Source organism: Halictus rubicundus, chromosome 13, assembly GCF_050948215.1.
Source record: "Halictus rubicundus isolate RS-2024b chromosome 13, iyHalRubi1_principal, whole genome shotgun sequence".
In the NCBI taxonomy this organism is placed as follows: domain Eukaryota; kingdom Metazoa; phylum Arthropoda; class Insecta; order Hymenoptera; family Halictidae; genus Halictus; species Halictus rubicundus.
Genome location: NC_135161.1, coordinates 11,444,770 through 11,457,723, shown reverse-complemented (window position 1 = coordinate 11,457,723; position 12,954 = coordinate 11,444,770). Strand labels below are relative to the sequence as shown.

Sequence of the window (12,954 nt, the reverse complement as noted above, 5' to 3'; positions counted from 1 at the left end):
CTTTTAAATTAAAAATATTTTTTGCTCAGAGCGTTTTGAGCACCATCCAGACAATTAATAACGTTGCCATTTCCCCTTGCAAGGCGACCGAAAAATTGTTACATCAAAATTAACCATTGCGTGGGTTACTTAAATTGAAAATATTCTCCTCAGAGAGCTGAATCATAAATACTGCGAGAAAGGTTAACGCTGCAAGTTTCTTTCCACAAATTTTTATTTTGGAATTATAAATCGATGTATATAGTCGTTCGTTTTGACAAAGAGTTACTTACATCTTATTAAAAATACTAACTAAATTGCTATTATACATATACTTTATGTTTTGGCTTGTTTTTAACCGATAACTAAAATGATAATACTATAATCTTACACGTACATAACTCCTATTCGTAATTAGAGAAATGGACTATCAAATAACATGATTTAAACTTAATAGGAAATAAATGAAAAATTTGTTCTTAACTGAAACTTCGCTTAAAATTTGTTCTTAACTGAAACTTCGCTTAAAATTTGTTCTTACCTGAAACTTCGCTTAAAATATGTTTTATGTTTTCCTTATGTCTGTATACAACGTTGATAGTTACAGTTTTATGTACACGTTAACTACGTTTAATTTGCATCTAAGTAAATTTATCTCCTACGTATGATACAAGAAACATCAATTCCATGTAAGAATGTACATAACAAACGAGTATTGTCCTTTGTCTGTCCAAAGAAAAAATTAGACAGATTATATTGTTGAACTCAAAAAGCTTAAGAAATGATTATAACTCTCCCATTTTGTTGTGTACATACTTTTCTTCAATTGAATTATTTCATACTTCTGGCTTAACATTGATTCGTCTACACTTGAAAAGCTCTCAAAGTATATCACGACGCCAGATTAGAATCACACGTTACCTTATTCAGTGAACGTCGAACAGGGTGAGTTTTTTGCATATGCTTATTAAAATACGATTTAGCAGAGTATGTTTTCTTACAAAGATGACAAGGATATCCAAGCCCATAATGGTATCCTTCGTGTCGAGTTTTCATTTTATCAGTATATGTCACATCACATATAGGGCATACGTATTTATCATGTTCGCTATTGATATGATTTTTTCGAACTGTAGTATTGCAAAAACGTTTATCACATTGAAAGCATAAATATGGTATTATAGGATTATAATGCTGTGTACGAACATGCTCGTCAAAAGCTGTGTAAGAACTGAATGTAGTTGTACAGAGATGACAATCTATTTCTAGAGGTATGTCAATAAACAATTTAGCTTTCTTATGATCACACTGATGGCTCTTCCACATATCAATATCAGGGAAAGTTGTATCGCAATATCCACATATTAATCGTGAATGTGCCTGATGCTTTAAAGTATGGACATCGAGAGCCTTCCGAGTGTCGAACAGAGTTCCACAAACACAAATATTTTGTTTTTCAATTATATGCGATTCGAGAAGACTTTTAGGTGAACCTTTTACATTAGAAGTTATTCGACTATATCTACTTCTTCTTGTGATTGGCTCACTTTCTTTTTCCTCAGACTGATTTATCAATTCATTCGTTAAAAGATTATCTCTATTATTATTTTTTTGATTACTATTACTAATAGTAGAACCGCTTTGTGAATTTTCTTCAATATCAACATCTATATCGCTGTCTTCATCGATTTTCGCAATTTTCAAAAATTTGTGCTCGTCACTGTACTTGGATGATCCTGTAATTTCATTGTTCTCTTGTTTATCATTTTCAACGTCCTGATCGCATGGATCTGTTAACGGATCGGTATCCTTGGCGGCATCTTCCAACTCTTCTGGTTTCTCACGCTCTCTACCAACAATCTCATAGGAATCATTCCTTTTCTTTATTTTTATGTTGATTTTCGCCAAAGAATTTTCAACTGTCTCTTTGGCACTCCCTATAGCATACTCTTCCATTTCATCATTTTGGAACTTACAACTTCTCTTATGTACGTACAATGTGTAGGGATTACGAAACGATCTTCCACAGGAACAAGTAGTATTGCCTTTACTATCATTTATCCTATAAAATTCGTTCCTCTTCCTAGGTATTCTTTTACCTTTTTTATTATTTTTAAATAAACTAGTTGAATTACTTTTATCTCTGTCCTCGAAACCACTAATATCTGAAGGGTCTGAATAATTATAATTAATCAAGTGGAAATTCTCTTTTGTTTCTCCACGATTACGATGACCTACCAAATGTCTCTTAATATGGTGCGGCCTGTACAACCCAGAACAAATTTCACATTGATAACTGTTTACTTTGGAGGTGTTATTGTCAATTTTAAATCTTTTTTCATGGCGTGTGTATGAAACATTCAATTTTCGTTTTTCATTTCTTTGAAACTGCTGCTTATTGTTACTGACAGGATCGTTTCTCAAAGAATTATTATTATTAGTATTACCAATATCGTTCTTCGACTTGTTCACTTTCAACACAGTAGATGTTTTTTCCAATTCTTTTAACATAAAATCAGTAGCTTGAATTTTATGATAATCAACTAAATGTTTTCTTAGATCCTTTACGAAGTATTTGCACAGGATGCATTCTTTGCAGGCACTTGAAAGTGTACTATTTTGACTTAATTCTTTACGAGATATTGCTTTCTTTTGATCCTTTTTTACATTTTCACTATTAATTAAGGTGTCTTTGGTGTGCATTGATATATTTGTCTTTTTTCCCTGAGACTGAGAACTTGAAACAGACTCCTGATTGGATTCGTTCGTATTTGATTTCGCAGATTTCGGTGAAGGATTAATTTGCTTGGTATGACTTCTCTTCAAATTGAGCTTTTTAACCATATTTTGTTCTGTTTCAGCAACACTAGTCTCTTTGTCTTTAGAAACACTTTGTTTTCCTGGTACGTTGTTTCTAGGCCTGTCTAATGACATAAAAATGCCATGTATTTTTGCTGAGTGGTGCCTTAAATCTCGTTTATGCAAATATGGCTTCCCACAAGTTGGGCATGGATACAGTCTTTGAGTACTTTTTACACACAATTTAAGATTCGGCAATGTAACATTGTTATTACCCAATACATTTGGTTGATATTTAATGTATGATTTATGATTTTCATTCTCCAATGATACTGAATTCAATGTATTAGTACTCTTGCTACTTTGCACATCTTTTATTAACTTTAATGTCTCCCATATTTTATCACACTTCTCGAGGAGAATAATGGGATCCTTAATTTTGTATGGCGTAATAAAAGGAATTGCTGATCCGATTAATTCATCCTAGAAATAAAAAGAAATATATATTCATTCCTAATATATATATATATATTCATATTATAGATACTGTATGTTGAAATAAAATTCATGCTTCCTCGCTGTTACATTTTATTAAGACTATTTATTACAATATAAGGAATATATACCCATAAAAATTAAGGTTAATAATGTATAGCTCATTAACATTGAAAAAGAAAAGAGTATAAAACTTATTCCATATTTTGAAACTTATATTACAGTATTTCGTCTATAACATGCTTAGTAACAAGAATAACATACTTTAACCTAAAAAAGAAATTTGAAATTCCCGCCAAAAAACAGGTAGGCAGCAATTGCCTTTTCTCACCAACTTTCACTAACAGACACATGTCACTTTGATAAATCGAAATAAATGTCGTCAGATAGCGTTGTTGAAATAAAACACACATAATACCATCAATAAATTTGCTTAAAAATTGTATGTTTACACGGAAAACGAAAAAAAAACAGCAAGTACATATAATATTTTGTTGTAAATGAAAGTTTAGCTGATTACCTCGAGTACTGAGAAAATATGTAAAATTAGGCAAACATTTAAATTGTTCAAAAATTATACTCACTGTGTTCAATAGATCTTCGTTCCAATCGGACACACTGTCATAACACGGTTCTACTTTCGGTATACACACAGTGACAGGAGATGGCATTCGCATACTGCATTCCGTTGCTTCGTCTTTATTAGTATCCGTGCATTCTTCATTTGTAAATCCATTCCCAACCATCGTAATTACAGACGTGGAAGACAAAGACCTGCATGCAAGTTCCTGATCAGTACGTTCTAAAGGTGGCGGTATGCACGCCGCTTGATCTGTAGTAGACATTTTGCTTTCCTTTCCACTATTTGGACGCTACTGCTACCTTCCCCCTCAACAAGTACTTGACGCGTCGGTAATTGACTACTGGAATTTGCTTGCCCTTTTACTATTGCAATTTGACTAATGTATACTTGAACTTAGATTGTAGTACTTAGTACTGTATTCTAGATTGCTTTATTCATAATATTATTTTTTAGCATGATAAGAAACTTACTTGACCACGGCAATCTTAAAATAAACTATACTTGGAGGGTTAGGACGTTAGGACATTCGAAGTTCAAAAGAGCATATGCTAATTTATAACCTCGAAAATGATGAATACATCATCGCTGTCGACAAGTTTATAATATTTTTTTTTCTACTTATTTATCTACCCTAACCTCTTTAGTCGATTTGTGTGCAGCGATAATTTAGAACTTAACCCTTTGCACTCGAAGCTACATAGTTGGACTCCAAAATCCGAACATTTCGTCTGATCTAGGTCATTTTGGTTACATACGACCTTTCTCGTTTTTTATTTATTACGCTTTAGGCCAGAACTGGCCTACCGCATTTGAACATTTAACAATTTATTAGAAACAAAGACATTCGGCATTGTAGGAATTGTTTTGAGTTATGGTATAATCATTTTTAGTGATACCTCAGAGATAAAGTCGAGTGCAAAAGAATAAAAGGAATAAAAAGATAATTTTAAACATCTAAAATCAATATTTGACGATTGAATTCTTTCTCAAATAATTGTAATAAAAATTTGCACACATCAACCATTATTAATCCATCCTACGGCGTCGTTTATTCGTAATGCTTGCATATAAAAAATTACCAAATATTTTATTCCTTATTGATTGCAATGAAAATTACATTTTCGAAATTGGTATATAAGAATTATATCAACGAATATAGCATTTTGAGGTTAGTTTTGTCTGGCGACTACAGTAAGTCTTTCTGACCAAGAATTTTAATCTTATGCTATAATTAAACATATGTTACAAGAACATTAAGAATTATTTTCATTCAAGAACATTTAAATTCTTGCACCCATATGGAAAAACATTATTGTATGTAAACACAATTAATTCCTACATGATAATCTAGATATGCAGTCTTTTACCAATTTCACCTAACAATCGATTAAATGTTTCATATGTCGTGATTTCGAAACAAAGCAATGTTTCTAAGCATGATATAAATTCATTTTGCAATATACATAATTCACGAAAAGGTAGTACACATTTGTACTTCGGTACGTATCATTATAGGCGTGTAGGTATACAACCAACAGTCCGAAATATACCGTAATTATTCAATTATTAAGGCAAAATAAGCAATTGTAGGATTTTTTCATTAACATTATACTTTTCTTTGAAATGAAATGATATATTTAATAATACACATGATTACACGATGTAGTTGCATGTCTTTTTCGAAATGAACATGGAGAAGGTAGTCCTACATCACGGTTCGTGACTGCACAAAATGAAAATGGAATTCTGAATAATTCATTTCGCAATAATTTCTTAAGCTATTCTTGATGTACTGTAACTGGGTGGGCTGTAATTAATGATTAAACTTGTATAATATTTATAGAATATGTAGAAAGAAAGCCACCCACAATAAGTAGGCTGACAATGAGTTACACCTAAATGCAGATATTTCAGGAAGTCCTTATTGTATCAACATTATTTTTAAACCATTACCACAAACAGGGAGCTTATTGCTAAGACATGGACATAAAATCACAATAAAAATGATTTTCATATATAAAATCCTTTGGATACAACTTCTACAAAAGGTTTAGGGTATCAAGGTTTTGCAACCACAGAAAGCTATTTGCAAGGTTAAACGATATTTAAACAAATACAATATTCTGAAAAGATCAGTGAATGAAGCAGGCTCAAGATCGCATAGCCACCAATAACACGGCCGAGAGAGTCCATGTTGAATGACGCAGAACATTTTTCGGGACTGCTTGACAACAAGTGATACTGCACAAATAAGATTCACTACGGGATATTTATAAAATGAAAGTTCAGAATGCAATATCATCGGATATGTCTCCCTTTCACCCATTCCCATGATTTTTGCGAAATATTAAGGTTACATTCGAGGTTACAAGCGTCTCACAAAAGCAGACATCTAACCTAACAAGCTACGCAAAGTGTTTCAGCCGAGAATATAAATTTCCCTAGCTTTAATAGTTGAAATTATTGATATACTGTTATTAGAATGACTTACGTAGGTACTTACTCTGATTGGATTTGTGAGGTCGACGATCGGACATCAACCCAAGTTAGCGGGCATGCTGACATGTCGGGGATGCATGCACAACAACAGGGGTTTCTGAGCTACTGTTAACGTTTCTTCGATCAAAAATCACTTGGAGACTTGCTTCGACTGAAATTTGAGCTCGGAATCTGTAGCAAGCTTGAGAAATTCCTGAGCGCGTGGCGTTGGACGACTGGTCTATTACATGTGGCCCAAGTTAGTGACCCGCCTGCTCCAAGCAGCCTCGATGCTGCGTCTGACAATGAGCCAGCTAGCTGCGAGCTTGCTCAATAATGTCGCGAATAATACCCAAAGAATCGTTGTCCCTATCATTTATTTATCGCTAATTACGGAATCGTCGCAAAGAAATTCTATTTTCATCCTAACAATCTCCCCGAATCATCGAAACATCGAAAATATTCAACTCATCAAATGAAATGCTAAAGGAGGCTTAGCTCCCATTTCGAGAAGGCTCAATCCTTTATGGGGCAGTACTTTTGCCTATAAAAATATGTGTTCTCAAAGGTTTTTCCGAATGAGGACAAAGGACCGTAACAAAATTGTTCACTCCGCATATTGTTTGTTAGCTCTAGAGTCCACTGTTGTGTTAAAGTTGATAGGTAATTGACTTTGGGTAGGAAAAATAGACTGTGGTCTGTAAAGTAGCCACAATCTGTAGAGGATTAATTGCATAGCCGAGTAAGGCTATGTTGCAACGACACAATAATCATTGCTCCGTACGAAATTAAATGAATTTGACGATCTACAGGGATTTACAACGTGGATAGCGACCAGCCAACTTCGACGCAACCAAAAGCTGTTTAATTATATAACAATCCCAGTATTTTCATATAAGGATTCAGGCTCGGGTAGGGTTTAGGTTGGGATCAATATATTTGTGCGACATATATTTCACAGTACGAAAATCCGCTGCTACGATGAGATTCTGTCTTTCAACTGAAGCATCACCATAACAGCAAATAAACTGTCTGATATTCCTTTGACCTATGGATATGTGTTTGGAAATAGTTAAAATCAATAGACTTTTGGGGATTCGGCTGATACGCGGGTAGCAAGCATAGCGATGTCATACATTTAGAGATTATGGTCGTGAATTCACTGTTGGGGTTTTAGGGACATTAATCCTTACAAAGAGGAGGTTTCATACTATATCTAACTGGGTCCATTTAGACTCCCATGTGTATTCTAGATATACTTTTAACCATCAGAAAACGGACGATTCTGACTACTGGCATGGTTGCTCATGCTCAGGTCCATCTACTAAATTTTTAAAACAATTTCCCCGTTGTATATTGCCCTATCGTCACAGATCGAGCAGTTTGACGATGGGTTTGAAAGGCTGGGTGAAAAACAGCGTTGCCAGTTTACAGACTGTACGCTTCTCTCTCCATCATCAAATTTCCCTCTCTGCACGGGGAAATTTCCCTCTCTCCGTATTAGTGACATGAGGAGATACATGACGTCACATTATTCCCACTACGAGGAGAATCAAGCCGCATTTAGTGGTAGCCATTTCAGGCTTTTCTCCAAATCTACCTTGCCCCTCCCACGAAGTCATTCCCCCATTCCCCGGCTGCGCGCATTCTTGCGCTTCCGCCACGGATTGGTCACGTGACGTGATGCGGGCACCTGATTCGCGTTGCGTCTGCGCCTGCGTCGTGACTAATCCGGTAATGGCCGAGAGAGGGTACCTGTATTCCCCCTCAATTTCCCCTATCTGACAACGCTGGTCAAAAATGAACCCGACTGAACAGTTGCACTGTTGGGCAAGGATTAACCAAGCTATTTGGAAATTGATGTCGATCCCCTATTAGATCTAAAGCAAATAACCCCAAACTTACGTCACGTGCTGAAAATCAGGGTTCTTAGGGCTAACCCCCAAAACGAACGTCCTCCATGATGACCCTGGGTCTGTTCGATCCTCTACCCTTATCTTATTCTGATTCACGCGAGGCTGCAAATTGAGACAGACCCTGAGGCTTGAATCAAAGCAGACCCAGTCACCGTTAGTTCGAAGGCTGGAGGATTTACCGTTCGAACGCTTACGCATCTTCGTTTTATCGTACCCGATGTCCATTAAAATGATCAATCATCTCAGACTATTGTCTAAGTCATCTCATAAGTTTTCTCGTTTGAAATCCGTATTGCACGCCAAATTTGTACTTAACAACGGCCTATTACCATCCTCATGTCCATTTACTATATAATAATCTCCTCGGAATGGAAACGGTCAAGGTCGTCGCTATTCAATAGGAGTATTGTACTGAATTTTCTTGATTCTTGATAAAATTGTTTTTCTAACGAGCATTCGTTTCCGGCAGAATATATATAAAGGCGAACATGCTTCCACGCAGATCAGTTCTGCGGCGGAAAAATGAGATTCCACATTGTTCTTTTGCTACTTGCTAGTTGTCAGCAAACGACGTTGGCAGGCATTTATGTTAGAGGTATTTCGTCGATTCGTTTTATTTATTAACAAACCCTGGGGGAAATGGGAACCAAGCAGTTTTCTAGCCATAGAACACTATGTAGCCTATCAGGATTGTGAATTATATTCGTTTACCACACAATTTCGCAAATTCGTTAAATTTCTGCATTTAATTTAGTACCGTGTCCGTTAATGTTTTTAAGCAACAGTTGGTAGTTTAAACGGTTCCGATTGTATTGCAGAACATAGTAGTTTGCGACCACTCGTTCAAGGTGACCATTTTTTCCGGGAAATCGGAGATTGGTTCGGTCGCCTGAAGGAACGAGTTTACGAGAAACTATTCGGACAACAAACATCCACAGAATCATCGGTGGACTCTTCCGTACCAGACGACGTATTGGATCTGGACGAGTTTCAATTGAGAAGGAAATTACGAAATCGTGAATGGCTTCGTGTAGACGTGTGTACGTAGAAAACCATAATATTTAACACGCTATTTACTGCACCATTTCATATCACTCGTACAGTAGTCAGTGTGGTAATATTAAAAATTTGCTGAACTTTTGTAACCTATTTTTCCTGTTACAAAATACAGCGACCCTATCTTTCGACCCTAACCGAGATTGGGGCTTTCGTGTTGGCAATTGGTACTTCATCCGAAAGGACTCCAAAAATGTACTCGAAAAGGATAACTCGGACGAGTCGGATGTTCAAAGACGAATTACCATTCGACCAACAGAATCATTTGGAACCGAAGGGACTCTGGATAACGTTGATCTAGAAAATGTGGACTCTTCATCAATCGCACCACCTACAATACCATTCACAACGGATACCGCGACGCAATCAATGACGCAACAAACAAGCACAGGCACACCAACGCAAACTAGCACGCAAAGCGGTTCATCTGAAAATCTCGCATCAACAATAGAAAAAAATATAGAAGACAACGAAGCTAATGACTATTTGCCGCGTAGAGGATCCGTAGAGGTCCTGATGGATTGATAATGTATTTGAAAAAATAATTACATCCACGCCACTTCTGTGAATCTTGTACATTTATTAAAACCTTCCGCACATTCTGGAAACATCCTCAACTTTCGGTACATTTGTTTATAAAATCGTTGCTTTCCTATTTAACATGAGGTGTGAAAAGAAATTCCGTTTGTTTATCAAGAAGAGTACACGTTTATTCCGTAAAACTTATCATAATCGTTATTTTGTAGCAATATATTATTATAATAATTTTTACGTCGATGTTGAACAAATCGTGGTCTTCATGATCTTGTGGTTTTACTGTAATAGAAAAAAGAAGAAAAAAATCGTCAGTAACGTAATTAACTCTTAATAATAGCCACTCTTGCACACGACATGCACAAATGCATCTTGCACCTAATAGCACACGAGAAACAGAAGATGGAGAATCTATGAAACCAGATGAAGTGAAAGAAATAAAGAATTTAATGTCTATAAAGAATTTCTTGAATGAAATACTTTGTTGAAACAGGCATGTATAGGTTGGGCTTAAGAGATATAGGACCTAGTGGAAGCAGACTATTTATGTTAGTCAATAGCCTAAGAAAATGTTAGGGCATATTTTTTATATACTCATTAGTTTATAGGATTAGAATTTTCTATATTACACACTGTTAATTGGTAGTAGCAATATGCGCTACACAACTGCACAATGTTTTCAAAGTCCTTACTTTCAATAAATAAACTATTCAACAATGTTAAGAAGCAATTAAGGTTTCTGTTAAATGAAGAGACTATACTGTTGGTTGTAAAGGTAGGAAAAATAAGGGAATTACAGAAAAGGGGTAAACGAAAATTAGAAGTTTACATGCTGACCATGTATGAACGTCATAATAAAGTTCCCTCTTGAGGCTTGTAGTACAAATGATGAGCATTTGTCTACTTCCTTCCCTAGAATAAAAAGCGTATACCACCATATACCATGCATATAGAAGAAAGAGTACGTCTTTGTGTTCTTGTTATAGAAAATGTGAATGACATTAATCATGCTACTTTGAAGTAAATGATAAAGTTTATGAATAAAATTTGAAAGTGAGAGAAAAGCTAAAAGTATTAAAGTTTGAATAAGTTTGCATTGCATGTACAATGTGGTTTTTAATTGGGTACAAAGATATAACATGTAATCAGTTGAAGATATGAAAAAATTGCCATAGAGGAGTACATTATCTACAGTAAATAGTTTGTTTGCAAACAAAATTGTAGAAGACATTTCAAGGCTAACTGAATCATATTAAAGACATACTAGCTCAGTCTTGGAGCATAGATAAACAACTAAAAAGACACATTATACATATAGTATAATATTAAAAAATATTTAGGTATAGCATGTTGAGTAAATAAACAAAAATAAAATATTTTAAATGATTAGAAACATAAATTTAGAGCTCAGCAATGATTTTTGTGATTATTAATCACACGTATTAAAATAAGCAGCATAATAAAGAATTTATAAAATGTAATTAAATATTTACTATTTATAAATAAATAATAAGTGTTCATGCAATGAACATTTCTCACTTTCTTAAGAATCATATTATAGAATTTGATATAGAGAAATGTGAGGAATACCAATTACCAGCAAATTTACACATAGATCACCACCAATGAAACATTTTGTGAAACAGGGATAGTATTGAGAAAAGAATGATTTGAAAGCTATCACATTTATCTACATCGTAAATTCAGAATCCCAGAATTATATACAGCTAATAATAGATTGAAAATTAAAATAATATTGTCATACCTTTTTAGATGCAGCTCCTACTTTACTCTTCTTCGTACCCCTAACTTTCTTCATTCTGTTCTTACGTTCTTTACGTTGTTTCCTTGTTTGTTTCTGTTTTTCGAAGAGTCCATGCCTTGCTAACCTGTATTTAGGTTCGAATTTCTTGGCATAGTCCAGTGTGTCGTAGACCAGTGCAAATCCAGTTGATTTGCCACCACCGAAGTTGGTTTGGAAACCAAATACAAAAACTACATCGGGTGTAACTTTGTACATCTTAGCTAACTTCTCGCGGATTTCTGTTTTGCGTACTGACGGATGGCCAGGGTGAAAAACATCTACGACCTATAACATAATAATAACGTATTAATCATCCAATCAGGTTTATAACCATGACCATAATTACTACCATTACATTATGACCATAATCATTTTAATGTAACTTAAATATTACAAATTTATTAATGTACTTACCATTTGTTTCCGACATAATAGCCGATTGCTCATGAACTTTCGAGTTCTGATCGTAACTGTACCTTCCGTCTGTAAATAACAACGATAACAAAGGTTAGATCTTATGTTTTGTTCAATGTATTGTTATCATAATTGTATTATATTCAATAGAAAAATGGTATATCAAGTAAAAATCATTTATCTCACGATTGAATCGTGGAATATAATAAAATAAGTATATATGCTACTGTACTGACATGTTAGCAGCATGTATACTCTTGGTTAGAAGATTCGTGTCAGAATAATGTAAGTTTTATATATTGACAAAAATATTATTTGCAAATTATATTCATAAAGGCCGAGCAATGGTGCATTTTTTAGAGGGTTTCAATTCAAAAAATCATTTTTTATTCAGTGATTATTTAACAGTTTTGGGATACAAAATACATACCATTTTGCTTGATTATGGTACCGCCAGCAAAAGGACATTTACGGAAACATGAAGCGCTATCTACAGTGAAAATCGGTACTATAGATGAAGTCCCTATGGTGTTATAATGAATTTTTATTCATTTCTAGCCGATACCACGTTAATATCGCAACTTCTATATTTACATAGCACTAAATATAATTATAGCAAATATTTACATACTTCACACGATACAAAACAGCTGTAATTTAGAACAAAATCGTTTCATACTTACTTCTTCCTAGGGACCTCATTCATGTAACCAGAAATTTTTTATGTTACCTGGTGTTATTTAAAGTTTAATGAAAAATTATATAGTTGTTTTAAAATAACATAATTTTTAAAATTCTTTGATCGAGTTTAAATTTATAAAATATATATTCTTCTAAATAAGGCAAACGCAAGAAACATTGATGAATACTTTTATTTTTGAAGTGAAATATTCTTA

At 34.4% G+C, this 12,954-nt stretch overlaps 3 protein-coding genes across 6 annotated transcripts; 1 reads left to right on the top strand and 2 right to left on the bottom strand.

Annotated features, from left to right (window-relative positions):
• Window positions 1-207: 207 nt before the first annotated feature.
• On the bottom strand, window positions 208-7,104 carry LOC143360608 (uncharacterized). 2 transcript variants are annotated; one of them, XR_013083312.1, is made up of 4 exons: window positions 6,360-7,104; window positions 3,858-4,047; window positions 521-3,261; window positions 416-462 (listed from the first exon to the last, which is right to left on the bottom strand). XR_013083312.1 is itself a non-coding variant. In XM_076799623.1 (3 exons), the coding sequence occupies exons 1-3, from the start codon at window positions 6,419-6,421 to the stop codon at window positions 871-873; spliced, it is 2,643 nt and encodes an 880-aa protein (XP_076655738.1). In that variant the 5' UTR covers window positions 6,422-7,104; the 3' UTR covers window positions 208-870. The 2 variants fall into 2 exon arrangements, 1 of the variants encoding a protein (XP_076655738.1); XM_076799623.1 differs by having other exon boundaries at window positions 208-3,261.
• On the top strand, window positions 3,622-9,871 carry LOC143360610 (uncharacterized). Of its 2 annotated transcripts, none has more exons than XM_076799624.1 (4): window positions 3,622-3,823; window positions 8,720-8,845; window positions 9,069-9,290; window positions 9,422-9,871. In XM_076799624.1, the coding sequence occupies exons 2-4, from the start codon at window positions 8,773-8,775 to the stop codon at window positions 9,829-9,831; spliced, it is 705 nt and encodes a 234-aa protein (XP_076655739.1). In that variant the 5' UTR covers window positions 3,622-3,823; window positions 8,720-8,772; the 3' UTR covers window positions 9,832-9,871. The 2 variants fall into 2 exon arrangements, with proteins under 2 accessions (XP_076655739.1, XP_076655740.1); XM_076799625.1 differs by lacking the exon at window positions 3,622-3,823 and adding an exon at window positions 3,949-4,068.
• A 119-nt stretch (window positions 9,872-9,990) lies between these two features.
• Window positions 9,991-12,562, bottom strand: Rps24 (ribosomal protein S24). Of its 2 annotated transcripts, XM_076799626.1 has the most exons (5): window positions 12,489-12,562; window positions 12,059-12,127; window positions 11,606-11,929; window positions 10,678-10,752; window positions 9,991-10,122 (listed from the first exon to the last, which is right to left on the bottom strand). In XM_076799626.1, exons 1-4 carry the CDS (start codon window positions 12,489-12,491, stop codon window positions 10,741-10,743), a joined length of 408 nt encoding a protein of 135 aa, XP_076655741.1. In that variant the 5' UTR covers window positions 12,492-12,562; the 3' UTR covers window positions 9,991-10,122; window positions 10,678-10,740. The 2 variants fall into 2 exon arrangements, with proteins under 2 accessions (XP_076655741.1, XP_076655743.1); XM_076799628.1 differs by lacking the exon at window positions 10,678-10,752.
• Window positions 12,563-12,954: the final 392 nt, after the last annotated feature.